The sequence below is a fragment of the Xylona heveae genome, assembly GCF_001619985.1.
Source record: "Xylona heveae TC161 unplaced genomic scaffold L228scaffold_4, whole genome shotgun sequence".
Lineage (NCBI taxonomy): Eukaryota > Fungi > Ascomycota > Xylonomycetes > Xylonales > Xylonaceae > Xylona > Xylona heveae.
This window is the reverse complement of record NW_017264196.1, coordinates 2243210-2270229: the sequence shown is the minus strand read 5'-3', so window position 1 is coordinate 2270229 and position 27020 is coordinate 2243210. Positions and strand designations below refer to the sequence as shown.

Sequence of the window (27020 nt, the reverse complement as noted above, 5' to 3'; positions counted from 1 at the left end):
ACAAACACCTGCCAGAACATGCCACAGAGTGTGAAAAAAAAGCCCAGAGGTCCAAAAAAAAAGACAAATTTAGGTTAGACAGCCCAACTACCCCGACGAGCCCTGGCGCCCCAGGCATCCAGTGTGATTGCTCCGTCATTCATATCGGGTGATTGCCGCGCCCATTCTCTAATATAAATCTTCAAAGCTTTCCATCTTGCGCATCTATTTCGAATATCATCATCAACTTCTGGTTCAGGATCATCGCCAATTCTGACGTAGCCTTTTCCATCCGCTAGTTTGTCATCTTGGCGAAGCTCTTCAACGGGGATCTGGGATATTTTGCTCAATTCAGGATCATATTTGTGAGCAAGGGCCGGGTATCCAAGAGAAAGATAATTATAGACTTGCGAGACAAAGTCATCGTTGAATTCGTGCTCGATATCCTCCTTACTGAGGCGTGGTGTAGGGGAGGGTGCAGAGGTAGGCGCTGAAGTAGGCGCTGAAGTAGGCGCTGAAGTAGGCGCTGAAGTAGGAGCAGAGGTGGGAGCGGAGGTGGGAGTAGAGGTGGGCGGACGATTGTCCGCGGATACATTCTGAGCCGTTAGGGGTGACAAGAACTTTGCCTTTGCCTGAGGCCGTGGTGGCTCCGAAGTAAAAGGGTCTTCTCTTTCACCGGCTGGTGTGACGAGACCAACCTGCTGCGACTGGTGGTGTCCGGGATCCTCGTCCTCCGCAGTACACATTCCCATCCATAACCCGCCTGGGCCTTTGCTACTCTTTCGTGAGGAGTGCTTGTCACTCCACATTCCAGCCTGATGAACCGAGCCTGACCGCGACATCTGCTGTGAATGTGGGATTTGACCCACATGCAGCTGGGTTTGCTCTGGAGATCGACATCTAGGAAACCTGATATCCCATCCTAACATGGGTGGACTTGCTGCTCGTCGCATTTGTTCAAGACCAATTCCCTTCTGCCAACCTTCCATATACTCCTTTGGTGGTTGAGCAAACTTCCCAAAGGGATTAAAAGACTTGGAAGAAGTATCGCCAGGGCGAGACTCCGACTCGGCGCGCAATGTCGATCGTCGCTTCTTCTGAAGCTGTTCTTGTTGTCTTCGCATTTCTTGAAAAGCCAAATTAACTTCCTCATCAGAGTCGATTCCCGTCATTTCCACATCTTGATCTCGATTCGAAAGTTCCTCTTCTTCTGAAGAAGACGATACGCGGTCAACGAAATGATCAACAGTTTGATGGTAATCTTCATTGGGGAAAGCGGCGAGAGCTTGTTCCCTTAGCTGCTTTTCAGCTGCTCGTGCCGCTAACGCGAGCAGATAGCCAGAGAAACGATCATCGCAACTCTCGCGTATCCTGCTCGCATGGCTATATGATTCGGAATACTCATCCGAAGAAACAGAGGGAGATGTGGACAAAGATGGGCAGTTAGATTGGTCGGATTCTTCCGATTGGGAAGATTCAATTGGTTCCAGTACAGGGGTTGCGAAAGAGCGCTGACGTGGGGAAGTGGTTAGGGAGAAAAGAGATTCTCCTCGAGGTTGTCGTGAAGGGGGCAGTTTCTGATTCAAAGCAGAAATATTTTCCACACCACCTCTCACTTTGCTGCCCTTCATAGCCTTCCGAGGCTGACGGATCTCATCGCCAGGTGATTTGTCCGTCTTATCTGATAGCAATACTGCCGGGCGAGAGTCGCCAGACTTGCGCGAGCGTGTTGATGTCTCAATGAGTTGAGGCGCGAACCGGCGAGTAGGTCGTGGCTCGGTGGATGAGGCATTTTGGGTCTCAGCTGCCTTTCTATTGCTTCGTCTCGTTGTCTCAACGGGCTCCGGTCGAAATCGAGGTTTCGATGCGGTATGCGATGAATTAGATGCGGGCTTCCGAGAGCTCTTCGTTGTAGTCTCGATCGGTTGAGGGATGAACCGCCGAGGCGGTACTGCTTGCTCCGACATGGTCTATATAGATATGGACTGGGGTTTGTTTTTCAGCTGATGGAATAGCGAATCTCCGATTTTATCCCAAGAAGCGTACCTCTCGATGGCCACGAAACGGATCGTTGGCTCAAGAGTTACCCAACCACCTGAAATATGGGGATGCGCTGTATCAAAGTTCTCAACGTCTATAATCGTCGATGAATCGGCGTATCGACGGCCAATGGTTCGCGAGGTCGATGCAAGATGCGATGCAATGCGACGTGATATCTAAGCAATGCTTATGCCGCTCCAAAACAAGGTGCACGTGAGGGCGGTCAAACAACTCGGAGGTTGTTCACCGCCAAAGCACTACAACGTCTAATGGAGAAAAACGGAGACGTTTGAAATGCAGTGGCGGCTTGTGAATTGGGGAAAGAAAATTCAAGGAAATATTCCCTTGAACTTCAGAATGGATGAGATTGTGCCGTCAAGATGATGATGTGACGTGGGAGAAACGTGAATTAGGAGTTTAGTGTGGTGAGGAGGCGATAGAACGCGGGGTGGGACTCCACACAGCGACCGAGGTGAAGTGGATCGGAGCTTCGCGACAAATGACGACAGCAGTGTCACTTGTCAAACGCTGCCAAAGCGCCTTCTTCCACCAAGTAAAGAGCTGTAAATTCAGCTTCAAACAAGAGTCCTTCTCCTACGAAGGTAACATGAACATTTTGGCAGTGCGATTTGCTGTCAAGGAAGAGGGGATCGAGTCAGTCGGTGAGGACACGATAACTAGGCAGTGTGGGTTAGAGAGGCGGTCCAAGGGCATGCGGGTTGGTCGGTAATTACCGGGAGACGGGATGACTAGATTGATCTAGACAAACACAAACCAGCGAACGGGCGACAGTGGCAACAAGAACTGATAGCCAAGTTTGTGCACAGATCAGATAGAAGGTGTGCGTTTTTTCAGAATAGAGTTGTGAAATGGTGTTGAATATTTTGACGATAGTGGATTTCGACCCGTCCCAAGGGGAGTCAAAAGGAGGATGTTCCCCTGGTTTAAAGATAGAAGTTCTCCTTTGGGACGCGTGACGGGCCTTGAAGGTTTCCACCCCTCGCACTCCAAGGCCAACAATTAGTGGCAAGGGGAGTATAATCAACAGAATATGACTCGTCCGCGAGCCGATAGTGCCTTTCTCAGTATGGCCCTAGGTAATGGCGATAGAGTGAAGCTCGAATGACAAGCACACGTACCTGGATCAGACCAAGTACGGTCTGGATACTTGCCTTCTCAGTGTGACATGCTGTGGACGTCATGTATTGGATCATGTCTCGGTTACCATTCTTGGACACAAGCTTTGCCCGTTTTGGTACAAACACTCCATTCACGACAAGCGAATCTGCTGACTGCGGTGCCACTTTCGCGTTCTTTTTTGGTGACTTTTGCGCCCACTACCCACCTGCGTGATCTCGGCCACCAGGCCACTCAGTCAGTTCGAGAAGAAATTTCTCGCATAGACAAGGACCCGTATCAGCAGAAGAAAATGGTAACCTCATTGGATGTCTCATTTGCGAGAAAGATTTTGGAGAATTATCGCAATTCACCTTGCGCAGCGATTCAATATTCTCCCAGATGAGTAAATCCAATAATAAGCCCCGGTTTGAGTATTACGCTTCCAAACCGTACAACTAGGAACGATACCTACCTCGAGTGACCTGATATGGAATTGTTTCGGTCAAAGAATCATAGTCCGGCGTACTCGCCCTTTGGTATCAATCACTCCTGCAACGTGATGATTTCTCATCTGTTCCTCAACAAACCAAACAATATTCCGACTGCTGTCATCGATTGCGGGTGTGTTCTGATATAATGAGGCCGTATTCAGAAAAATTCAACTGATTTTGTAAGCCATTATTAGTATCGTCATCAAAATTAATTAATCGTTCGCGAATATACAAACATGCCTTTTAGAAAGAAATTAACTCACTGATTCCTGAGAACCAACCAACTGGCGGCCCTCTATGAGCCATTATCAAGACACGATGCAGATTGATCCCTCGTGTATTCCAGCAAGAATTTGCGGCTTCCGGCAAAGCAAGAAGAAACTATAGTGTTAAAAAAAAAAAAAAAAAAAAAGCAAAGCTGGGGAGGTGTTCGAGAAAGAAGTGGAGGTTTGCGGAGTGTCGTGGAGACATGCGGAGATGAGATCCTCCCCATGGGAAAAGAATCTTCCTTGCTGACAGCCAGGTGGGACCACAAGAGTCATGGAGGAGTTTCTGGTAAATCTGGAGATGAGACAATTATCTCATGGCCATGCACATTGAAGAAGAAAACATTCAAGATCCATGCCATTGGGGTTTGATTGGCTAGACTCTATGGATGTAGCATCTGCCTCACGTGATGAATTTTAATACTCTATCGTAATCACTGAATTGGTTTTGTCAGGATCAGGTGCTTAGCATTGTGACCCTGCTTTTCAGGGACTGGCTATGCGGAGATATGGAGAAAGCCGGATCAGACGGCACTGCTCGTCCGGTGCTGGAGCATTAAGGTAGAGAATGCTCTCAGGCCACTACGAACCCAGAGATTCTCCTGCGGAAGAATGCGGAGAGCAAGCTGCCCACGGGGAAGGTCAATCACTTCCAGGCTCGAGTGGATGCTAGGTATGAATAATCTATGGAGAAGTGGAGTCTCCATATCTCGTGGTCGTACTAGGCCATGAGGTAGAAGTGGATAGCCTCCATCTACCAACCACCGTGCCGAGAGGCCGGAATGTACCGCAAAAGGGATAAATATTTCTCCATGGTTGAGAGACAGCGGCGGTACACCCCTGGACTCCCAGCGCCACAAGATACGACATGGGTTTCTTCACGATGTCACCAACGAGGCTACAAGGATTACCGTACCCTTGCTCATTATTGCAGTTTGAGACTATTCGAGAGGCGTTACTGTTTTGAGATTTCCGCACCATAAATCGAATTTACCTCGATAGTGGTGGAGTGTTAAAGCTGTAACGACGATAGAATGGACCTGAATTGATCGCCATTTCTGTACAGCCGTAGCTTGCAGACTGGTCACAGACTGCCAATTTTAAGAGAAGCGATATCTTTCGGACCCACTGTATCTTGTTGATTGATAGATCTGATACAAATGCTACATTATTAGGTCGAAATTTGCATCGCCGCATCGGGTGATGAAAGGGGTGCGCACGACCAATTTGTAATTGAGAACTGTCCGGGTTATTGAGATGCGGGGACTATTCAATAATCAAAAGGACGTCCTGGTGGGACACTCATCTCGACATTGGACACCCAATGGTCACTGTATTGTATTGAATTAAGGTGATCATCGTTCACGAAATGACCTGCCAACTTAATCCCTACAGTTACAGTAGTCCCATGCAACGTAGGCCAAGCAATGAGCTTGCACACACTTCGAGAGATCGGACCGATCCCTTGCAGAGAAACTTCAACGACTTTTATTCATCCCAAAATCAATTAGCAATAAGAATCCTCTTGTAAGCCTAAAGATATCGTCGGTGAGCCAAACATCACCGGTTGTCAAGATTCTACATGCCGGAGTGGAGACGCCGGGCAAATTCAAGAAGAAGGCCGGAGGCTTGGCCAACTTCCTCCGGGTCCGCAAGTTCAATACGGAGGACTGCGGACCGATTGAGCTGTACCTGAACCAACGCAGTAGTAGTAATGAGAATACCAGGACAAGCACTACGTCATGCCCAGAACTTGCTTGGGAGTGTAGAATTGGGCACGGAAGCAGCCAGACAGCGAGGGGATAATCAACCCGAGGGACAACCACCAATGATTGCCGCGATCCAAGATGAACCCTTACCAGAGTACTCAGAACCGTAGCGGGATACAAATTACATAACCAGAGGGTATAGCCTGGGCCGGAGTGGCCGATTGAGTACCCACCCAAAACACCTTAGCCGACTATTATTCAGTCCAAATAACGCGACAGAGGCGCCAATAACTTTCCTTTTTCGACCATCACCGGACCGTCTAAAATGCCTAGCGCCGGTAGCTTCAGCACTGTCCGGAATCCGTGTCTCCGGTTAGCGAAATGGTCAGCGCCCATTTCACCAAAGAGAAAATTTTTCACACGGGCACAACACAGGGATAACCCGGAATTCGAGAACCAGAAGCCAGGATGAATGACTGAATGGCTGAATGATGGCATGCCAAAGAAAGAACATTCCAAGGGTTTCTTTTACTCGTTTAATTAAGGTGAGATGAGGTCGATCTTCTTCTCAATCCGTTGTTGGACATTTTCCCACTAATCCATGTAGAGACAAGAGGGCGGACCAGCGCAGTCCGGCCGATTCAGGAACCGGACGGTCTCCATGTTCGCGTCTTTTCGACAAAGGTCCTGTTACGACCGAGAAACTCGCCGACCACGTTATCGCTTGTAGTCCAATTCAGAGCGTTGGGGTTCAGGGGCCCCTGGTATGGGATCAATTTGACCCGTAGGGATAGGAGGGCCCATGGCTCTCGTAATTCTTTGGCCAGGCGACTTGGTGGGATGCTTTTTCAACCTCGCTCAAACGTCAGTCAGGGGCTTGGTTGGCGAGGCGCCTCTGCCGTCTACTAGTGTATGATTTAGGGATGGTCCATTCCGTCTTCGAACTCTTCTGGTTGCCGCCCATGTCAGACCGGTCAGGCCAGTTTGACGAGTCAGGCAACCACCGGACGACTGGACATCTTCCGTGCTTCTGCCGGGATTGAACGAGTCTGAAGAGAAGCCGAGAAAATTTTTTGTCACCCTCGATTGAATGCTTGGCCCACACCGACCCCTAATACCTCCCTGTACATGCGGAGTGCCATTGTGGGTGAAATTGGGGTGATTTTGGAGTACCCACAATGGCCCCGACTTGTACTCTGGGGTCTATGGGCCCAGCGACCCACTTTTGCATCTGGAGCCCCATAGTCCAAGAGTCTGGAGGTCTGCATGCGGACCTCGTGGAGAGAGCAATTATTGTCTGTTCGGCGATGCGCACTGTTCACCTCAACGCGGAGACCATCCACCCCAAAAAAAAATCGGACCGGCCATTATAAAACACCCTTCCACCCTCCATTTGAAAAACCATTCACCATCACAAGCATTCGATCAATTCGAACAACACATCTACACTACCTCAAAACAACACAGCCCGGTAAATACCATGGGCTTCCTATCAAGGTTCAAGCCGGAGGGCGAAGTGCCCAAGTCAGCCGATGGCACTCCGGTCACCACCACTCCTGGCACGCCAACGCTCGACGCCGAGAAGGATGTCTCTTCCCTTGACCGTTCCAAGGTCCCTTTCATCACCTTCCGAACCTTCTGCATGGCTTTCCTCGTCTCAATGGGAGGTTTCGTCTTTGGTTACGATACCGGCACTATCTCTGGTATCTTGAACATGGATGACTTTTTGCGACGTTTCGGTCAGCCAGACCCTCATACTTCCAAATATTACTTTACCAATGTTCGCAAGGGTCTTATTGTTGGTCTGGTATGTTAATTCTGACGGGACTTTTTATCAAAATAAGCTTGCATGACGCTAACGCCCGCCTAGCTCTCAATTGGTTGTCTTGTTGGCGCACTTGTTGCGGCTCCTATTGCAGACCGTATTGGACGAAAATTCACCATTACCTTTTGGTCTCTCATTTACTGTGTGTCTCTGATTGTTCAGATCAGCGCCACCGAGAAATGGTACCAAGTCGCTATTGGCCGTCTCGTTGGCGGTAGTGGTATTGGTGCCCTTTCTGTCTTGGTCCCCATGTACATGAGTGAAACCTCTCCTCGTCAAATTCGTGGTGCTCTTGTCTGGTCAGTATCAACGGCTCAAATTGGCGTTTGGCACGAATATTAACTCGATTATAGTGCCTTCCAATTGTTCATCACTTTTGGTATCCTCATTGGTAACCTCGTCGTCTTTGGTACCCATAAGAAACAGAACGCAAATTGCTGGCGCATTCCGATCGGTATTGGCTTCGTCTGGCCTGCTCTTTTGGGCGGTGGCATTGTCTTCCTCCCCGATTCGCCTCGTTTCGCTTACCGTGCTGGCAAGACTGAGATTGCACGGAAAACTATGAGCCGGTTCTATGGTGTCCCTGAGAACCACGAAATCATTCACCTTGAGATCGAGGAGATGCGCGAGAAGCTCGAGGCAGAGACTGTTGTGGGCGAGCACCCGTGGTACGAGATTTTCACTGGGCCAAGAATGGCATACAGAACGCTCCTGGGTGTGGCTCTTCAGGCTCTGCAACAGTTGACTGGTGCCAACTTCTTCTTCTACTATGGCAACACCGTCTTCCAAGCTACTGGTCTCAGTGACAGCTATGAAACTCAGATCATTTTGGGCGTCGTCAACTTTGCCATGACCTTTGTCGGACTCTGGGTTGTTGAGACTTTTGGACGCAGAAAATGCCTGATCTATGGCGCCCTGTGGATGTTCGTCTGCTTCATGATCTTCGCATCAGTCGGCCATTACTCTCTCGACCAAAATAATCCAACAATGACCCCCAAGGCTGGCGCTGCCATGATTTGTTTTGCCTGCTTCTTTATCTGTGGTTTTGCCACAACCTGGGGTTGCATCGTTTGGGGTGTCGTTGGAGAGCTCTACCCCTCGCGCTACCGTGCCCTCTGCATGGGTCTCGCCACCTGCGGCAACTGGATCTTCGTCTTCCTCATTGGTTTCTTCACTCCCTTCATCACCGAAGCGATCGAGTACCGCTACGGCTACATTTTCGCTGCCTGCTGCTTTGCCGCTGCTTTTGTCGTCTACTTCTTCGTCTGTGAAAGCAAGGGCAGGAGTTTGGAGGAGATCGACACCATGTACATTATGCGCGTTCGCCCCTGGCAGAGCGAGAACTGGACTCCTCCAGTCAATGAGGATCTCGTCTCCGTCGACAGACTTCACCTTGACGCTGGCGCCCGCGGCATTCGCAAGCGGGATCCCCACACTGAGGGTCTGGCCGGTACGGCAGAGCAGGTTGAGGGCGACCTCCCTGCTAACCATCCCACCGAGCTCTCTGGTGCTCGCTAAAACCTCGATACCACCCCGAATCCGCTTTGAGCATCCTCGGCGGATTCAGCCAGTTATCTCTTCCTTTTTTCTTTTTCTTCATGACCGCATTTACTGATCAATTGTCATCGATTTACGCATCATGCCCCTCATTGCATATAGATTATAGATGGTGGATGATTACAGGGATAGACGTCAAAAAGATAGGCGTTATGTATTTTTTTTTATTTAGATTTCGATTTGCATATAGCAGCTTTTAATGTGAATGAATTTCACTTCTTCAAAAATCTGGGATTAATCGTGAACGCAATACGTGATATGCTGCCCTCACCTAGCAGAATGCCAAATATCTTCAGTATAGAAGAGTAGGGCAGAAAATTGAGCTGGAGATCTTTCTTCGCAGCAGTCCCTAAGCATTTATCTTGTGCATATCCCTCCTTCCCTTTGCCACGATGTTATCATAACCTTCAATTGTCTTCGTTTTTTTTTAAAAAAATTTTTTAACTTAATTATTTAAGATTTATCTAGAAAAAAATCTACAAATTTTACTAGATTTGGGTTTGACTTAGATTAGTTGTTCCCCTATGACGACTAAAAACTAAAGGGTTATGGTACTAATTGAAGAGAAGTCATATCAGACCCGCATTGGGATTATGGCATAATGAACACGGAAGAAGGCTTTGTACTCCGATAGATACACAACCTCCTGATGATGATGTTGGCGGGTAATCTGGCACGACTCAATTAAATATTCACCCTTTATCAACGTCAATATTACTCCGTAATAAAGTGGAAATCGGCCTGGGGGATAAACAGCCCATATCGGTTGCTAACCAATGATGTGAAGGGTGGATTTATCCATGTTCTGCATTGTCGAGCAATAGTTGCGGACAGTCGCTAAGCTTCAACCTTGGCCCCATGTCAGAGGCCCCGTAATCGTAACCGTACCTCATGCTCCCGTCGACGTACTCCGTAGGCGTACCTCCAAATCGCTCAAGTAATTCAGCCCCATCTTCACCTACCCTCCACGCAATAATATATGCACTTTGCGGCTCTCTTTTTCTTGACAATTCCCCCATTTGGCTCGTCATTCAAGCCCTTGGTGCCTCTGTGTCGCCCTTCTTACTCAATACCGGGTTTGAGGGAACGGCGAGCCTCCGCGTCATAGTCCGAACCAGCATATCTGCTCTCGACGTCAGGAATCAACTCGGTTTCTCGAAGCGATTGGTTATTTGTGAAATCGGAAAGGGGTTCTTCGGCGAAATATGGGATTTGTGGGCGTTTACACGGCCATTTACGACTATAGCCCACAAGGCGAGAACGAATTGTCCATCAAAGAGGGAGACTTGCTCTATATCCTCGAGAAATCCACAGAGGATGATTGGTGGAAAGCCAAGAAAAAGGCAGGAGATGATGAGGAGGAAGAGCCTCTAGGGCTGATTCCTAATAATTATGTTGAGGAGGTGAGTTGTCCGTAGTGAGCAAGTGGTTGAAACACCCAAATGGAGAAGCTCACGAAGGCGTATCAATAGGCACAACCTACTGCAAACGCTAAAGCGCTTTACGACTACACTCGTCAAACCGATGAAGAACTATCTTTCACTGAGGAAGCCATTCTTTCCGTCTATGACACGTCAGACCCGGACTGGACACTCATTGGCCTGAACGGTGAATATGGATTTGCACCGGCGAATTACATCGAAATCTCCGAGTCGGCGCCTCGGCATCCCCCAGCCTCGGTCGTTGAACAGCAGCCTGATCATACGCGTTCGGCGTCTCTCAGTTCCGCTGGCAGTCCCCTGCAAAGCCCAGCTGCCGCCTTAGCAGATATAATTCACAGAAAAGCGTCCGAACCCGCAATAGCTGCGCAAAGTCCAGCCGCTCCGCAATACTCTTCTATGAGTCCTCCTTCGCGACCTGCGGATTATACTCCCGAAGAGTCAGACGATGAAGTCACGCCTCCAGCCCCTGTGCTACCGCAGCGGCCGCAGTCGCTACAGATATCCCCACCTTCGCACTATACGAAACCTCTCCCTCTTGAACCTCCAGGAGTTGTGGCCTCGCCCCCATACAATCGGCTATCGCATCGACATGTGGATGAAGCGGCATATCCCTCACCTGGCGGTTACCATCTCTATAACATTAATGAAATGGTCTCAGCCATGGGGAAAAGAAAGAAACTTCCTACTACACTCGGCATAAATATCGGTACTGGGACCATAATGATCTCTCCGGAGAAGTCCCGTGATGGGCCTCAGCAGGAATGGACCGCCGACAAGTTAACGCATTACTCCATCGAGGGGAAGCATGTCTTTCTAGAATTAGTCCGCCCAAGCAAAAGCGTTGACTTCCATGCCGGAGCAAAGGACACTGCACAGGAAATAGTTGCAGCATTAGGCGATATGGCGGGGGCTGTAAGGGCAGAAGGTCTGCGTGAGGTCATTGCCGCTGGATCCGGTACAGGCTCAACGCATAAAAAGGGGCAGATGCTTTATGATTTTATGGCCCAAGGCGAGGACGAAGTAACTGTGGCCGTCGGTGATGAGGTCATTGTCTTGGATGATAGCAAGAGTGAGGAGTGGTGGATGGTTCGCCGACTGAAGAATGGAAAAGAGGGCGTGGTACCCAGCAGTTACGTTGAGTTGACAGGTACGACGTCAGTTTCGAATCCGAGTACAACCGGTATCAATGCGGGCCGTTCTGCTGTCGAGCAGAATAGACTGGAGGAAGAACGGCTGGCGAAAGAAGCAATTAGGTCCAGCAGGAAGCGGGGAGAGAGTGATCCGAGGGTTTCTGAGGTAGGCCCTGGCATGCGATTACCTGCGCGGGGAAGTAGCTTGGCCGGACATAGCGATGGTAACGAGCTTTCTACACAGCGTAGCAGACATTCCAGTAGATCGGATGCTAAGGCACCGTCAACCTCCAAACCGAGTAGGTCCATGGTACCAGCTCTCTTCCCTGAATGTTGCTAATAATGTAAAAGAACCCGATGCGTCGAAAACGAGAACATGGACAGACCGATCAGGCTCTTTCAAGGTCGAAGCTGAATTCATCGGCCTCAAGGATGGTAAAATTCACCTTCATAAGCTCAATGGAGTTAAAATTGCGGTGCCAGTTCCAAAAATGTCTGTGGATGACCTTGAATATGTCGAACGTGTGACTGGCGTCTCGCTGGACGAAGATAAGCCGCTATCAGATATACGTCATCGCAACCTTCAGAAATCTGGCGACCGCGGAAAGGCAAGAATTACATCTGCTGCTGGAGCCTCCGTAGGACCAGTGAAGCCTGAATATGACTGGTTTGACTTCTTCCTGAGCTGTGGGGTAGGGCCTCATCTTTGTGAACGCTACGCAGCCAACTTTGTCAAGGATTCAATGGACGAGGGTATCCTGCCGGATATTACGCCAGAGGTTCTGCGCACGCTAGGCTTGAAGGAAGGAGACATACTGCGCGTGATGAAATACCTTGACAACAAGTTCGGACGTGCAGCAGGGCGTACAAAGAGAAATGTTAGTTTCGGTGGCGCTGAAGTTATCGGAAAGGACGATGAAGGGGAAGACGAAGCAGATGGTGCGGCCTCAGGCGGGCTGTTCTCCGGTCCTGGAGGAGCCCTGAGAAACAACACCCGGAAAGGCAGACCTGCCCCGCCTGTACAGACAAATGATGTTGTTGATGAGAAGGTATTCGAGCAGAAAAAGGAGCCAAACCTCGATACAAAGAAGGCGCCTACGCCGTTGGTTTCGGCTCCATCTGCCCCCAAACGTGCAAATACCGGTTTCGATGACGATGCCTGGGACGTGAAGCCGTCTAAACAACAACCGCAACCGCCGGCTCGAGATGCAACACCTCCCCCGGCAACCCAGCCTGCTGCGCAGCCGGCACCTCCACAACAGCCTACATTGACGGGATCAATGAAAGAACTCTCCCTTCTTTCGCCCCCACTTGAGCCCGCAGTTGTTCATACAACAGGAGCGCAGCAAGCCGCACCACCTCCGGCGCCTGTCCCACAAACTCAAACACAAGCAATCCCTCCGGCGCCGCAACCACCGCAACCACAAGCTCAGGTGAATGTAGCAAATCCATCTTTTTTTGCTCAGCTAGGCCAGCAAAAGACCGGACCGCAGTTTCAGTCATCCGTTCCGCAGCCGGGCCCTGTACCCACCTTCGCCCCTCAGCAAACCGGGTTCTCTGTTGATTCCCCTTCTCAGCCTATGCCTCCACGGCAGCGACCTCAACCTCCTCCGGCGGCCATGGCTGCAGGCAGCTTAGTACCTCCGCCACCCGCTCGTCCCTTCTCAGCCCCACAAAATCCCTCTCAACCGAACGGATTTGGTCCTCCTCCACTCCAACCTCAGTTGACTGGGTACCAGGGTGCCGCTGGTTTCCAGCCGTCTGTTGCTCCTCCCGGACAGAGTCTTAACGAGATCAACCAACAGAAGTTGCAGCAACAGTTTGCTCAACAACAGATCCAACCTCAAATGACTGGCTTTGGCCAGCAGCAGGCTGGTGTAGGTCCGTTTATGATGCAGCAACAACAGCCCGGATTTGGTCAACCGGTTCAAGCTCAGCCGACCGGCTTCCAGCAGGCGCAGCCATTCTTAAACGGTCAACAGACTGGGAGTCCATTTGCGAACCCACCGCCGCAACAACCCGCCGGATTCCAGGCTATGCTCTCTCAACCTACCGGCTTCCAGACTTCTTTCTCACCACAGCCCATTCAGCAACAGCAACCGCAACCTCCGCAACTTCAGCCCCAAATGACCGGCTCGGTCAACTCATTCCTTCCACCTGCCTTGCAGCCACAACAAACTGGTGTTAGTGGCTTTGGAGGGCAGGGATTTGGTCAAGTACCGCCGCCTCCGCCTGTACCCCAACCGCCACCTATGCAGCCCCTGCAGCCCCAGAAGACAGGACCCGCGCCGCCGGTCCGTTTTGGCGTTGCGCCAGAAACAAAGCGACTCACACCACAACCTACTGGAAGAAAAGCTAATCTTGCCCAAGCTAGTGAGTATATTGAAAACACTGCCACTATTGCTTTGCTAACTAACTGTCTACAGCGCCTCAAAATCCTTTTGGATTCTAGAGGTTCAAAGTACTTAGGTTGTACTTTCACGTATTACTGCGAATCGGCCCATTGAAAGGTGTCTTTTCCTGTTTCCTTTTTTATCCATGCCATCAAGTTGAAACCGTCTACAGCCGAACCTGCGGATCGGAGGGGTTTTCTCTCGTATCTAATTTGAAATGACCCCTTTTTCTAAAAACTTGTTTTGCATGTAGCTTATCCGTTTTTCAATCGGGCACCGACCTGTAACGCAGAAGTTTTCTTTGTTCCTTGATTATAGTCTGTATATATCACTGCATTTGACTCTTTAGGCCGCGTTATTGGCGGATAACAAGACAGAGACTGCTTGTCTTGAAAGCCCATACTGCTTGAATATTACATGAATTTGTTTCTTCCCTTGCACCTCTCAATTACCTGGATAGCCCCTCGAGGAGCTGTTGTTATACATCTTACGAGTGAATATGGTTTTTCGTTTAGACCCCAGGATCGAATATGCAATCTTGCATCTAAACCTTGCTTACGATATTTTCAGAATCATGCGGACCTCCATGTCAGCACAGTAAATTTCTATCAAGCTGCTTCTTAGCGAGTAAAACCACTTTATTGTTCACGCAGTACATTCTTTAAAAAGGACGTGGAGCTATATTCCCGGTAAGACAATTTGAACATCAGAAGTCAGGTACAAAGGCTACCCCTCCGTTTCCTCCCTTCTCCTTTTTATTTTCGCGGGGGTGTGGGGGGGAGGGTGTCTGGTTTTTATATAAAAAGCAAATCATAGCCATTGTTCATTATCCTCAGCTAACCCATAATTACTGTTGCTTATCCTCCATAACCATTGTCGCTTATCATTTAACCGTTATCCTTTGCATTTGGTGGTACCTCGACTGCACGAGCCCATGCCGTTGACTGGCTTTTATGCCCTTCTGTTTTATGTTAAAGAAGCACAAACTTCTCGCGGCGCCATTGGTAAGATGACAGAGGGCGAGATCGGCAGGAATAGAAGATTCATATGCGGCCCCTTGAAATTGCAGCTTATCCGGTTCTATCTTATCAAGGCAATTTTCGAAACAATTAAGTGATTGAAACTTTCACTGCCAAAGCAAACGCATATCAAGAGGCTGGAGATCGAGGCGAACGCGCCTTTCAGATGCCACTCAATTTCCCGGGCCTAGGTATGTATGATGCTGTCCACAAAACCTTCTTGCATATATCCGTCGTTGTCTCAAAGTAAAAAGTCTGTTAGGATTCTGCTGGAGATGCGGAAAGACCTATCTTTTCGAGTGACTGGATGAGCAGCTGTGAGACGAGGAAATTTCTTACTCTGTTGCTAACGGATCTTGTGGCTCCGTAATGGTTTTTCATCCTTTTCAGCTGCTGAGTCTTCATAACGACTGAGTTCAATTTTGACAACTATCATCTCGGCAAGGTGTCCGGTGTACCAATGACTGCCAACGACTGTTTATATTTTCGACTGTCTGAGGGCTTGCGACCCATTTGTAATGTGGATCCTTTCTTTTTTGTCGCTTTTCTTTACTTGAGGGAGAAATCGACACTGATCTCGAGCATCTAGAAGCACTAGAGCAGAAGCCACAGTCTATCATGCAAAATTTTGTGCCTATAAAGTTCAATGTTGTGTTATGTGTTCGTTCGCAACCTGACTCTTGAAGATCCATCGCGTCGGGAGCCTTTTGGTACAAACTTCCTTGTGCAAAATGCCAGATGCTTGGTATATGCTATGTAATCTTTGTTTTGAGAGATTGTATATTTCATGTATTTCTCTTCGATGGCATTTTGCTTGACATAATTTCGGCGGGAGATCTCATGCAGCCCTTCTCGGGCTTCCTTTTAAGTTGTTAAATGTTGATTGAATATTCTCTTTCACACCTAACATTGCTTTGGTGGTGAATCGAAACTTCTCCTGTGCTAGTGCGCGCTAGATAAGGTAATTGCAGAAGAGAACTCAAAGGGAATATCTCCAAACCTTCCCCAGGTTTGACTAATAATTATATGAGCAAGGATTTTTCTTCTGAAGTTTGTGTGGATATTGCTATATACCTTAGACATCTAAGGTAACTACCGTATTGTCCTGGCTTAGCTGCTGGCAGGCGACATCGAGAGGTGGAAATTTACAGGGAGTGAAGGCATAAGTTCATCCCCTGTAATTGAGGCAGTGGGGTAGTTATATACAAGCAGTTTTAGTTGGATGAATTAATTGAAGCCATAACTATAACTAGGTATAGATTGAGCCATTAGCGAGCTTAACACTGCCTTCGTTCTTTCCTCCACAGTATGTACTTTACCAGGAAGTGACTAGCTCTCGTAACGAGTGCGGGCGAGGCGGGGTTACCGGACGTCGCTGATGATCAGCAATCTTCACCTAAGAAAGTGCCCTCTCGAACACGGAAATAGATAAGAGATGGTTAAGCCATAGCATTAATTCATCATAATCTACTCTCTCATGACCTTTTTATTCTTATGGTAGCCGGGCATCTCCTAGGGTGACCGGGCATCCCCGTTAGCTTTTTCTTGAGATAAGTTTATGTACAGACCTTGCTAAATTAGGAAGTTTGATAACAGGTTATCTATCAATGTTGTTTTCTAATTATCTGCTAGATGATAATCACATAATTAGCAAAGAAATATAAGTCGGACCCATGCTGAGGCAATTATGGAGTAAGAAATCTGACTGGCTCTTTAGGTTTTGTTATTGTCGTTGGCTTCTACAACGAATTTACCATGCGTCTGAACCTGCTCTACTTGCTATCAGCTAGCTATCTCGTCGCAGCTCACAGCAAACAACCTGACCAGGAATGCAACCCAAACAATTTATCGGCTTCAAATCAGTGCCAGCAAAACTTAATCCCAAATGGCCCTGGAGGCCCGATCCTCTATTACAATGGCAGTGGCAATGTACCACCGACAAATGAGACGTCACCTCTACCTAGCTCACTGCCCCATCTAAAGTAAATATATCCCCTCAATGTCCTAAGATGGTCTTGACTAACAGCAATGCAGGAATGCACTCATTGAAGATAATCTTTTTGCTGAGCTCAGTTCCGTCATTTTTGGAAATGCACTTGGCTCAAACTGTTCGAAATGCATTGCATCAGCTGAGATAATGCACATTGCAGCCATTACACAACCTGTTGATACAGTGACAAACCTGCTTATTAGACTTTGCGATGTGATCCCTACTCTGAAAGCAAGCATCTCAGCCAACTCATGTCGAGATTATTTCAGCAACGTTGGAGGGATGGGACCATATATGGCCCAACTTTTCTACAAAATGAGCATGTCAACAGGGGACATGCAAGCATACTGCCATTATAAGTGGAGCGTTTGTGACGCACCCCCAACCATTCTTATTGACGAAAGCCGATATTTTAAACCAAAGCCTGCAAACAGAACCGTGTCTCCACAACCGTCTGGTTAGATACCTCTCCAAGCCCGGTTTGCCGTATTTTTCTACTAACGCAGCACCCCAGGAAATACTCTAAATGTCCTGCACATATCAGATTGGCATCTTGATGCCAGATACGATATCGGAAGTGAGGCAAATTGCTCTCAGTATCAGTGCTGCCGCCCACGTTCCTCGAATACTAAATTGCAAACGTCTGCAGGCAATGCCTCTATGCCTGCATCGCGATTCGGGGCCTTTTCTTGCGACACTCCTGCCGATCTTGCTCTCTCAACTTTCTATGAGATGGACAAGTTCATTGATAGGTCCACCATAGACTTCACAATTTTCACGGGAGATATTATAAGCCATGACGATGACGACGAACTGAGCAGAGCATTGGTGAAGTACGAAGAGAAGACTGCCTACGAAACATTCAAGTCATGGCTCAGCGGACCGCTGTATTCCACTCTTGGGAACCATGACAGTCTACCACAGGCGCTACTCACTCCGAACGACCTTCGGGGTAATCAAAGCAACGAATTCTCGTGGCATTATAGCTTCCTTGCTAGCCTGTGGAAGAACGAGGGTTGGATCGAGTCGTCTGCTGCTCACTATGCAAAGACCCATTATGCAGCATATGCCACTATCACACCGCAGGGCTTGAAGGTCATTTCGATCAACACTAACGTTTGGTACACGTCGCAATACCCCGACAATATCTACAACTACTACAACTTCACGAACCCAGATCCGACCGGAATGCTCGCGTTTCTTGCCGAGGAACTGCAGGCTTCGGAAGATATCAACCAGCGAGTTTGGATCATCGGACATGTCCCCTCAGGACCAATTGGAATTTCTGCTCTTCCCAATCCCACCGCTCTCTTTTACAGCATCGTCACGCGCTATTCGCCCTCCACCATCGCGGCCATCTTTTTCGGGCACACGCATAGCGATCAGATGCTCGTCTACTATGACTTCCTCGCCAACTCGACTGTGCACCAGAACGGCACAACATTGCGCAACACGAGCCTTGTCGATTTCATGAAACCTCTTACAGCAGGGTGGATCGCGCCCTCGATAACGCCAATGAGCGGCTTGAATGCTGGCTGGCGGCTTCTTCAGGTCGACAGTGAAACATTCAGCATTCTAAATGCCCAGACCTTCTTTGCTAATATCAGCAACAGTGACTCTTGGACCACTCCACAATGGGAGTTCGAGTACGATACCAGAATGACTTATGTTCATGACTGGCCTCAGAAGGCACCTCTGAATGCTACCTACTGGCACAGGATGACTGAGGAAATGGAACACAGTCAAGACGTAGTAGACACTTACAACTACTTTTCAACTAAATCAAGTGCTTTGACAAAGCCTTGTAAATCTGCTACATGTGTCACGAAACTCATATGCTACATGAGGTCTGGATCTGGTGGACTTGGTCAATCATGTTAGTAGTAGTTTAACGTACATAGTGCATACGAACATTTTTGACTGTAGACAATATACGGAGATGGAAAGATTTTAGATTAAAGAGGCGAAAAAAAAAAAGAGAGATGAAAATAATGAAAGTCTCCCTACAATGCAAAAAAGTTGCGTCGTCCGGGAATCGAACCCGGGGCTCGTCGACAACGCTTGCGGGTTCAACCACGATGGCAACGACGAATTTTACCACTAAACCAACAACGCTTTTTAATTGGTTCTTCTTTCTGAAGAGTTGCGATAAAATATATATATATACCACCAAAGTGGCTCGAATGACCGCCTATCCGTACGGGCCTTGCAAATACTAGGTAGAACACGCTTGTACGGAGAGAGGGCTCGTTGGGGCCGTTTACGTATAGATTCATCACGATAGCCAATAGTTCAGGCTAGGTGGCTCAATAAGCTGGTTCTTGGGTATTATCTGTATTGGCATTCAATTCCAATGGGATCCAAATCCAAACGCCCTTTCGGTGACACAACCGGGGCCCTCGGATGTGGTCCGAAACTTCTCGGACAAGGCTCCGTCCTTGGACCTTTGACCTTGGTGGCGTATTCTTTTTCAAACATTTACAGACCATTTGGAACTCATTTAATGCTTGCTTGCTGAGCCACTTCCATCAGGGAGCTTTATTAGATTCCCTACTCTATTTGATGTTCGCCCATTGTCATGGTCACCAGAATGGCTATTCGCCCTGCACGAAGGGCTGGATTGGTAGCCAATGCGTTTTGCTATCAATACAACACGCGCTCATTGTATCGCTCCAAATCAACATTAAATGTGACCAAGGATGAATTGCCACCACACTCTCTATTACCAAATAAAATGCTATGGCGATCTCTCCTGGTGGCTACGGTCTCTTCCCATCCTTGGCTGTTGACTCCAGCACTGAGGATACTCACCATCATAGCGCACCCTCGCCTGTCTTTACTGGACGTAAACAAGAATCCGCTGCTGCGAGGATTCTTGAAAACAACATTCTACAACCATTTCTGTGCTGGAGAAAATGCTGCTGAAGTCACCGGCACTATCGGCCGGATTAAGGACATGGGTTTCAAGGGAGTCATTCTCACTTATGCTCGAGAAATTGTGATTGATGCCTCATCTAATGGCCCTGCAACTGTCAAAGGGAGCGTGGAGAAACGGCCAACTGAGATCAAGAATCCAGAGATTGAGGCATGGAGAGAGGGAGTTTTGGAGACGGCTGATATGGTGGGGACGGACGACTTTTTGGCCTTGAAGTAAGTTTCTCTTATGTCGCCACCCATAATAAGGAAAGTGCTTTGCTGGCCGATTCACTATACAAACAGCGACTTGCCGCTGGGCAACCCACATCCAAGGTGCAATACGGAAAATTGCTGGGAATGGCTGATGAGGTCAGCTGCCGGTTATTACAACTTCGTGACGATAGCAGCCCAGCGGCGCAACGGGCCTCTCCTGAAGTGTACAAATGTCTCAGTTGGGGAACTCTCGGGGACTGCCTGTCCTATCTTCTGCGCCGTGCGGTGGAGAATCGTGATGCGGTAGGGATAACTAGGCAGGAATACCTCGCCCTCAAGACGGAGGTCAAGCGGCGCATGAAGAATATTTTCACGTTTTAAATATACAGACTGTATTATAGGGATTTCCACGATCGCATAGACTGCATTATAGAAAGTGTTTGGGGCTCCAATCTTATCTGCGGTTGAATAGCGGGGTGGTCCGACGATATCGGGCTATTGCCGAAGGCATCCGGCGAAAAGAGCCGAAATGCTTCACCTTCAATTCTCGGCTTCTCAGCCAAGACACCGAAGAGTCAGGATTTCTACATTTAAATAGATTCGAGATGCCTAATGTCCGAGTGCATTTATCTTCCTTTGAATTTTTGAGTAATTTTAATTTTTTAAGATACCCACATCATGCCTTCCATACAACCTCCGCGGTATGGGGTTTATACTCCCATGGTGACATTCTTCCACGAGAATGAGGACATTGATTATGACAGCATCACCCAGCATGTCCAGAGGCTCCTTGGAAGCGGCGTCGCTGGTCTAGTCGTGCACGGAAGCAATGGCGAAGCCACACATTTGTTACGTGAAGAACGAGCCCAGATAATCCGTCACGTTCGCACGGTTGCCAGCAAAGATTACCCCGAAGCTGTCATCATTGCCGGATGCAGTGCCAACAGTGTGCGCGAGACATTGTTGAACATTTCAGAGGCCGAAAAGGCGGGGGCAAATTATGCTTTGGTGTTGCCTCCCAGCTACTGGAGTGCCGCGATGAGCAAGCCAGTTATCAGAGGATTCTACGCCGAAGTAAGCCTTCTTATCTACCTATTTTACCCGTCCTCTATAATCGACTTAAGTTTACAGAATTTGGCTAACGATCGCTTAGGTTGCTAGCAAGTCAGCGCTTCCGATAGTCATCTACAATTTCCCCGGCGTAACATCTAACATTGACCTTGACTCGGATCTCATTATTGATCTAGCCCGGTCCTACCCACAGATTGTTGGCGTCAAGCTTACGTGCGGAAATTTGGGCAAGCTGCAGCGTCTTTCTGCGTCTTTTGCTGCATCCGAATTTGCTCCCTTTGCTGGAAAATCAGACTTTCTCCTTCCCGGCTTAACGGCGGGCTCTAATGGTGTCATTGCTGCTTTAGCAAATGTCGTCCCCAAAGTCCATGTCAAGGCAATTCAACTTTATCAATCTGGAGAGTTCGAGAAGGCACAAGAAATCCAACGAAAGCTGTCCGTTGCCGACTGGGCGCTTTTGAAGCTGGGTATCTCGGGGGTTAAGGCGGCCAGCACCAAATTTTTTGGCTATGGCAGCTCACAGCCACGGAAGCCATTGCCTCGGGCAGAGGTGGGTGCAATTCAAGGAGAAATCTTGGATGCTCTTCAAGTTATGGTAGACTTGGAGAAACAGTTGTAATATGAAATAATGCCAGTGTCAGCATGTTGCTGTACATATTTCCGTACTGTATGAGTTTATTCAGCCTCTATAGCCCATATGTCACAGATTGACAAAATAAAAGTCTGTATAACATCATTTTGCAAGAATGTTCTGTCCAAATTTAATGTGGGTTATCAAATGATAAGATAAGGCTTCTTCAGGGTCTCAGGTGGCAAACCAATTGCATTCGGGTGGCGGATTAACCTCTACTCCGGCCAACCTCAACGGGTTCCAGTGCCGACGACATCCAGCAATGCTCTATCTCAACCCAAATTTTATTGCCTGCAATGATTGAACAGCTGATACAATAGTTTCCTCCTTTGATGTTACTGTTCAATTCATTGAAAATTTAGGATGGTGGCTCCAAATCCGCGGGCGACCAATGCGTAAGTCGGATCATCCTCTCCTTCGGATGCTCCCTCCGACGAGCGGTTCAGTGAGTCTAAATTGTTTATGTTGATATATCTGTAGATGTCAGTCCTGCCGGCGACGTAAAGTTAAGTGCTCTGGGGAACAGCCATGTCGCAGCTGCTCCAGACATAATTGGGAATGTACGTTTGGCCATGTCGGGCGTAAGCGGTATTCCGAAGCGTATGTCTGCACTTCCTTGTGCGAGCAATACCCCTTCATTGACCGTCGAGAAGCTATGTGAAGGGTTTATTAGATAAGGTACAATCATACGAAGAGCAACTCAATGCCCGCTCTCAAGGTATGTCAATAAGCATATCTTACAATACGACCATACCACGAACTTTTGACGACCAGCAGATTCAGCACAGCCACCAGTTCCTCTTCCTCCTGCACACCCTGACCCTTCCACACCCAACGTGACTGCCCTTGATGAGCCAACAGTGGAGACCGGATCTTTTCATGATAGCGAGCAGGGCGTTAGTCCAAGTAAGCTGCCATCTTTACATATTCCGGCTTCAATTGACGAAATCAGTGACCGATTTGACATCGGGCCCAGCATTTGAATCACGAGTCAAGTCACTTCTTGATAGGAACCATGCAACCAGAAGCTATAATGCTCATATTCCCAAGAACACAGCCTCAAACGAAATATCTACGCAATGGACATCGGCCAGGCCGTTACTAAATGACCATGGTGCGCCGACAATCCCATCTCCAGAGGAATCGCAACAACTACTTGATCGATTTCTTTTCTACCTGGGTGTTAGCCAGCAGTTCTTTGACCCTCGCACCTTTTCCGACTGCATGACGCTGCTCTTTCAAAATGAGGAAACACGGGAAAATCAAATGCGCACAACATGGTTTACAGAGTATCTGCTTGTCATGGCAATGGCAAAGCTGATCGATGTGGAAGACCCTTCGTTTCAACCACCAGGAGCAGATTTATTTGCAGAGGCGATGAGACGATTGCCGCGATTATACCAATTGGGCGAGGAGGGCGTCATTGCTGTTGAGATCCTAACGCTTATCACTACATATCTTCAATGGTGTGACCGGAAGCATGATGCATATTTATATGTGCGTCTTGATGTTTCATATCTGAATTGTCTATCATGACTAATTGGATACAGATTGGCCTTGCATTACGGCTGGCCATTGCTCTGGGTTGTGATAAACCACCCAAAGAGCAATGCTGTTTGCCTTCAAAATCTGCCCATCGGGTGAGATTGTGGTGGACTGTCTATATGCTAGACCGGTAGGCATTCTCTTTTCTTTTTCTTTTTTTTGTTTTCCCTTGGCCCGCATACACAACCCTTGACTAAACAGTATGATGGTGTAGACGTCTTTCATCTAGTCTTGGACTAGCGGCCGGTGCAGACGAACGACAGCTACATGCAGAGCTTCCTCATAACGCCATTGGATTTCAATCTCCCATTCCTCTTTCTATCAACGTCCGCATTGCACGGGCCACGGATGATATCATGTCGTGTATGTACCAACCCATATATTCGAACTGAAGTTACAATCATCAGCATCTAATACAAAGTCAAGGCTTGTATGGGAATGCATGCACTACCCAAATGGAACTTGTCCACAAGATTCAGGCAATCCTTCACAGTCTCTATGACATTGGCCGTTCTTTCCCCCCTGCTCTTGTCCTGGACTTTAGTCGCCCTCCTCAGGCAGTAACACGGACAGGAGCATCGCTCTATCTCATGTTGTTCCAGGTTCGTCTGTCCTAAATGACCATAGTACTGTTTTGAGCTAATTTGAAAATTGACAGGCCATTATCCTGTGTGTTCGTCCTATTCTCTTACAACGCGTTCGTCAGGAGGTCGAGAGGCAAAACAACCAGCAGCCTCCGCAATCCGTCCCTGTTGTATTAGCACGTCTGTGTGAAACATGTAGCGAGGCAGCCGCTAAAAGCCTGGCCATTCTTTACGCCCTAAAGCGTCAACAAATCATTCGTATGCCATGCCTTCCTATGTTCTAAATACTTATGTCTCATACTAACATAGTCTGCAGCCCGATATGGCTTTTTTGACCTAGATGCCACATTTTCAGCTGCATTCGTCCTGGTAATGATGGGCTTTGTCGATAAGGCTCAGGACCGACCGCCCGCTGCCCTGGATCAGGCGTTTGAGATTCTTCGGTTCTTGTCCCGAGCCGGTAACTTGGCTGCGGAACGCCGTTTACAAGACATTACACACTCTTGCTTGCATGTCTGGTCAAACTTTGCCCTGGAAAGAAACCGACAGCATGCCGAAACAGCACAGGGATCTAGATCTGCAGGTGCAAGTGATATACGCTTGCCTCAATCACCACCACCTCCTCAACGTTCCACCGTAGCGGCGGAAGGCTGGACTAATGACACAGACGAAAGTAGATTACTTGAGCCGTGGATGCACCCGGATGCCAATAATACGACTTTTGACATGCAGGGAGACTGGAACCTGGATCTTTCGGTCGAGGCTGAGGAGATTTATTCCAGCTTCTTCGACCCATCGATGCCTCTTACCGGCGTCGATCACTCGGATTGGCAAGAGATTGAGAAAATATTTGACAGGCAGAATGGGGATTGAATTTTCTGGATTTACTTTCTTTTAAACCTTTCTTGTTAGCTTTTGTATTGGAGACTTGATGGATCGATGGAGCGATAAATGGAGTAAACTTCTTTTTTTTTTTCATCACTATTCCCTATTTTTTAGATACAGAATAACCAACATATATATACGCATGAAATAATGCAAAAAGAAACATTTGCCCGCTAATAGTACTATACAATGAATCCGGAAAAGGCTATACCATCATATCTTCTACGCTCATACCTCGTTTGAAGGATATGTAATCTCATCCGCCAACTGGAAATCCTCCTTGATGCCTCTGACGCTGACAAAACGAGACAGTAAGTTGGCGCTGGTCGCCTTGTCATTGGTGCCACTAGCTCTGGAGCCTCCAAAGGGTTGGTGGCCAACAACAGCACCACTGCTCTTGCTGTTGATATAGAAATTGCCTGCAGACTGGCGCAAAAGCTTCTCGGCGGTGTCAATGGCAGCACGGTCTTTGGCAAAGACAGCACCAGTCAAGCCAAACTTTGACGTTGAATCGACGAGCGAGAGAGTCTCCTCGAATTTGCTATCCGGGTAGGCATAGACGGAGAGGATGGGACCAAAGAGTTCGGTTGACATGAGGGAATGGTGAGGATCCTGGGTCTGGAAGACGGTTGGCTGGATGAACCAGCCCTCGTCACGGTCCGTCTTTCCACCTGCGAGGAGGGTCACGGTTGAATCATTCTTGGCCTCTTCGATGACTTTGTTCAACTTCTCCCACGACCGTTGGTGAATGACCGGCCCGATGAAGTTGTCGAATTGATCTGGTTTGCCCATTTTGAGCTTCTCGGTTTCCTTGACCAACTGCTCCTTGAATGCCGGCCACACTGACTCTGCCACGTAAAGTCGAGAGGTGGCGGAACACTTCTGGCCTTGGTATTCAAAGGCACCCCGGATCGTATGCACGACGGCGTTCCGAATGTCCGCGCTGCTATGAACCACTCCAAAGTTCTTGCCGCCAGTTTCTCCCACAATGCGAGGGTAGCTGTCGTAGCGTCCGGCTCGGACACCATCAGAGATTTGACCATAGACGTCTCGGAAAACCTCGGTCGATCCGGTGTAATGCAAGGCACCAAATTTGGGATGTTCCAAGACTGCATCAGTCACCGTCTTGGGATTGCCGGGAAGGAACTGGATGACATTTGGAGGCAGACCGGCTTCCTCTAAAATCTTCATCTGCAGATAGTTGGAATAGATGGCGTAGTCGGAAGGCTTCCAGATGACGACGTTGCCCATGAGTGCTGGGGCAGAAATCAAATTGGCGGGTATGGCAGTAAAGTTGAACGGACTGACGGCATAGACGAAGCCTTCAAGGGGACGGTATTCCAACCGGCTGTAAACAAGATTTGATTTTAGCCCCAGTCAAAGAGATACACAAAATAATGAGAGTGACTTACTTCCACATTCCTGACTCGTTCACGGTATTCTGCTGCTTGTAAAGCTCCGACGCATAGTGCACGCTGAAACGGTAGAAATCACACGTCTCTGCAGCAGCGTCAATCTCTGCCTGCCAGATGTTCTTGCCTTGACCCAACATGGTGGCCGCCATAATGTCGTAGCGATATTTGGTCGAGACCAATTCTGCTGCTCGCAAAAAGATGGAGGCCCGGCTGGTGAAGGACATATTTTCCCAGGCAGGTTTGGCCTCCAATCCCTTTTCAATCGCCTCCTTGACTTGGTCTGCAGTGACCTCAGAGTAAGATGCAAGCGCTTCCTTGTGTACTGACGGATTGGTCTGGGTGCAAACTGAAGAAGATTGAATCTACAAACAGAATTAGACAAGTGTAGAGAATTGGACATTTACCATGACCGTGCATACCAGTTTTGAATTGAGAGTCAAAGGAACCTTGACGGGAACCTGGCTCTTGAGCTTGTCGATGGCATCTTGAAGTCTTGCCCGCTCTGCTGAGCCTTTGGCATACGACGGCTGGAGTTTGAATTAGCCACGGGAGTTGTAAAAAGGAGTTTGTTTATCGTACATTGGGTTCATTGCGGACGGGAGGAGTTTTGAACGCTGCCAGGCCTCCAAGATGCCTGCGTGCTCCACCTTCGAGCGCGCGAGCCAGTGGGAAGGAACGTTTTCTCAGAGCAAACGACATGGCAAAAATATGGATAGATATGAAAAAAGTGTGAGCAAACTTAAAGATTGTCAGCTGCACTTCATGAAGTGTCTAGCTTTGTATTTATTTGCGGAGGAGGA

The 27020-nt window shown here is 48.4% G+C and overlaps 8 protein-coding genes and 1 non-coding gene across 9 annotated transcripts; 6 read left to right on the top strand and 3 right to left on the bottom strand.

Moving 5' to 3' along the window:
• Positions 1-74: 74 nt before the first annotated feature.
• On the bottom strand, positions 75-1946 carry L228DRAFT_267835 (hypothetical protein; the record flags this gene model as incomplete). The annotated part of the gene is made up of 1 exon (XM_018335037.1): positions 75-1946. One exon carries the CDS (start codon positions 1944-1946, stop codon positions 75-77), a length of 1872 nt encoding a protein of 623 aa, XP_018189432.1.
• Positions 1947-7246: 5300 nt separating this feature from the next.
• L228DRAFT_253048 (putative MFS monosaccharide transporter) lies at positions 7247-9478 on the top strand (the record flags this gene model as incomplete). The annotated part of the gene is made up of 4 exons (XM_018333725.1): positions 7247-7411; positions 7475-7728; positions 7783-8800; positions 9455-9478. The coding sequence occupies 4 exons, from the start codon at positions 7247-7249 to the stop codon at positions 9476-9478; spliced, it is 1461 nt and encodes a 486-aa protein (XP_018189431.1).
• Positions 9479-10191: 713 nt separating this feature from the next.
• Positions 10192-14010, top strand: L228DRAFT_267833 (hypothetical protein; the record flags this gene model as incomplete). The annotated part of the gene is made up of 4 exons (XM_018335036.1): positions 10192-10389; positions 10459-11857; positions 11910-13931; positions 13985-14010. The coding sequence occupies 4 exons, from the start codon at positions 10192-10194 to the stop codon at positions 14008-14010; spliced, it is 3645 nt and encodes a 1214-aa protein (XP_018189430.1).
• An 875-nt stretch (positions 14011-14885) lies between these two features.
• L228DRAFT_282550 (Metallo-dependent phosphatase) lies at positions 14886-20586 on the top strand (the record flags this gene model as incomplete). Its single annotated transcript, XM_018336017.1, has 7 exons — positions 14886-14955; positions 16688-16952; positions 17005-17417; positions 17475-17537; positions 17610-18764; positions 19780-20110; positions 20251-20586. The coding sequence occupies 7 exons, from the start codon at positions 14886-14888 to the stop codon at positions 20468-20470; spliced, it is 2517 nt and encodes an 838-aa protein (XP_018189429.1). The 3' UTR covers positions 20471-20586.
• L228DRAFT_t63 lies at positions 18981-19075 on the bottom strand. The gene has a single exon. It is a non-coding gene; the product is annotated as a tRNA-Gly (tRNA).
• Positions 20587-20692: 106 nt separating the features above from the next.
• On the top strand, positions 20693-21779 carry L228DRAFT_229573 (aldolase; the record flags this gene model as incomplete). The annotated part of the gene is made up of 2 exons (XM_018330510.1): positions 20693-21163; positions 21243-21779. The coding sequence occupies exons 1-2, from the start codon at positions 20768-20770 to the stop codon at positions 21777-21779; spliced, it is 933 nt and encodes a 310-aa protein (XP_018189428.1). The 5' UTR covers positions 20693-20767.
• A 335-nt stretch (positions 21780-22114) lies between these two features.
• Positions 22115-22604, top strand: L228DRAFT_125479 (hypothetical protein). The gene is made up of 3 exons (XM_018329044.1): positions 22115-22186; positions 22272-22509; positions 22569-22604. The coding sequence occupies exons 1-2, from the start codon at positions 22155-22157 to the stop codon at positions 22450-22452; spliced, it is 213 nt and encodes a 70-aa protein (XP_018189427.1). The 5' UTR covers positions 22115-22154; the 3' UTR covers positions 22453-22509; positions 22569-22604.
• On the top strand, positions 22341-24980 carry L228DRAFT_282548 (hypothetical protein). Its single transcript, XM_018336016.1, has 9 exons — positions 22341-22391; positions 22445-22509; positions 22569-22697; positions 22744-23288; positions 23342-23466; positions 23551-23699; positions 23763-23938; positions 23995-24178; positions 24237-24980. Coding segments are annotated over exons 3-9 (1737 nt in total). The 5' UTR covers positions 22341-22391; positions 22445-22509; positions 22569-22696; the 3' UTR covers positions 24794-24980.
• On the bottom strand, positions 24897-26982 carry L228DRAFT_220010 (delta 1-pyrroline-5-carboxylate dehydrogenase-like protein). Its single transcript, XM_018330233.1, has 4 exons — positions 26800-26982; positions 26640-26747; positions 26218-26582; positions 24897-26153 (listed from the first exon to the last, which is right to left on the bottom strand). The coding sequence occupies exons 1-4, from the start codon at positions 26917-26919 to the stop codon at positions 25034-25036; spliced, it is 1713 nt and encodes a 570-aa protein (XP_018189425.1). The 5' UTR covers positions 26920-26982; the 3' UTR covers positions 24897-25033.
• Between the last annotated feature and the right edge of the window lie 38 nt (positions 26983-27020).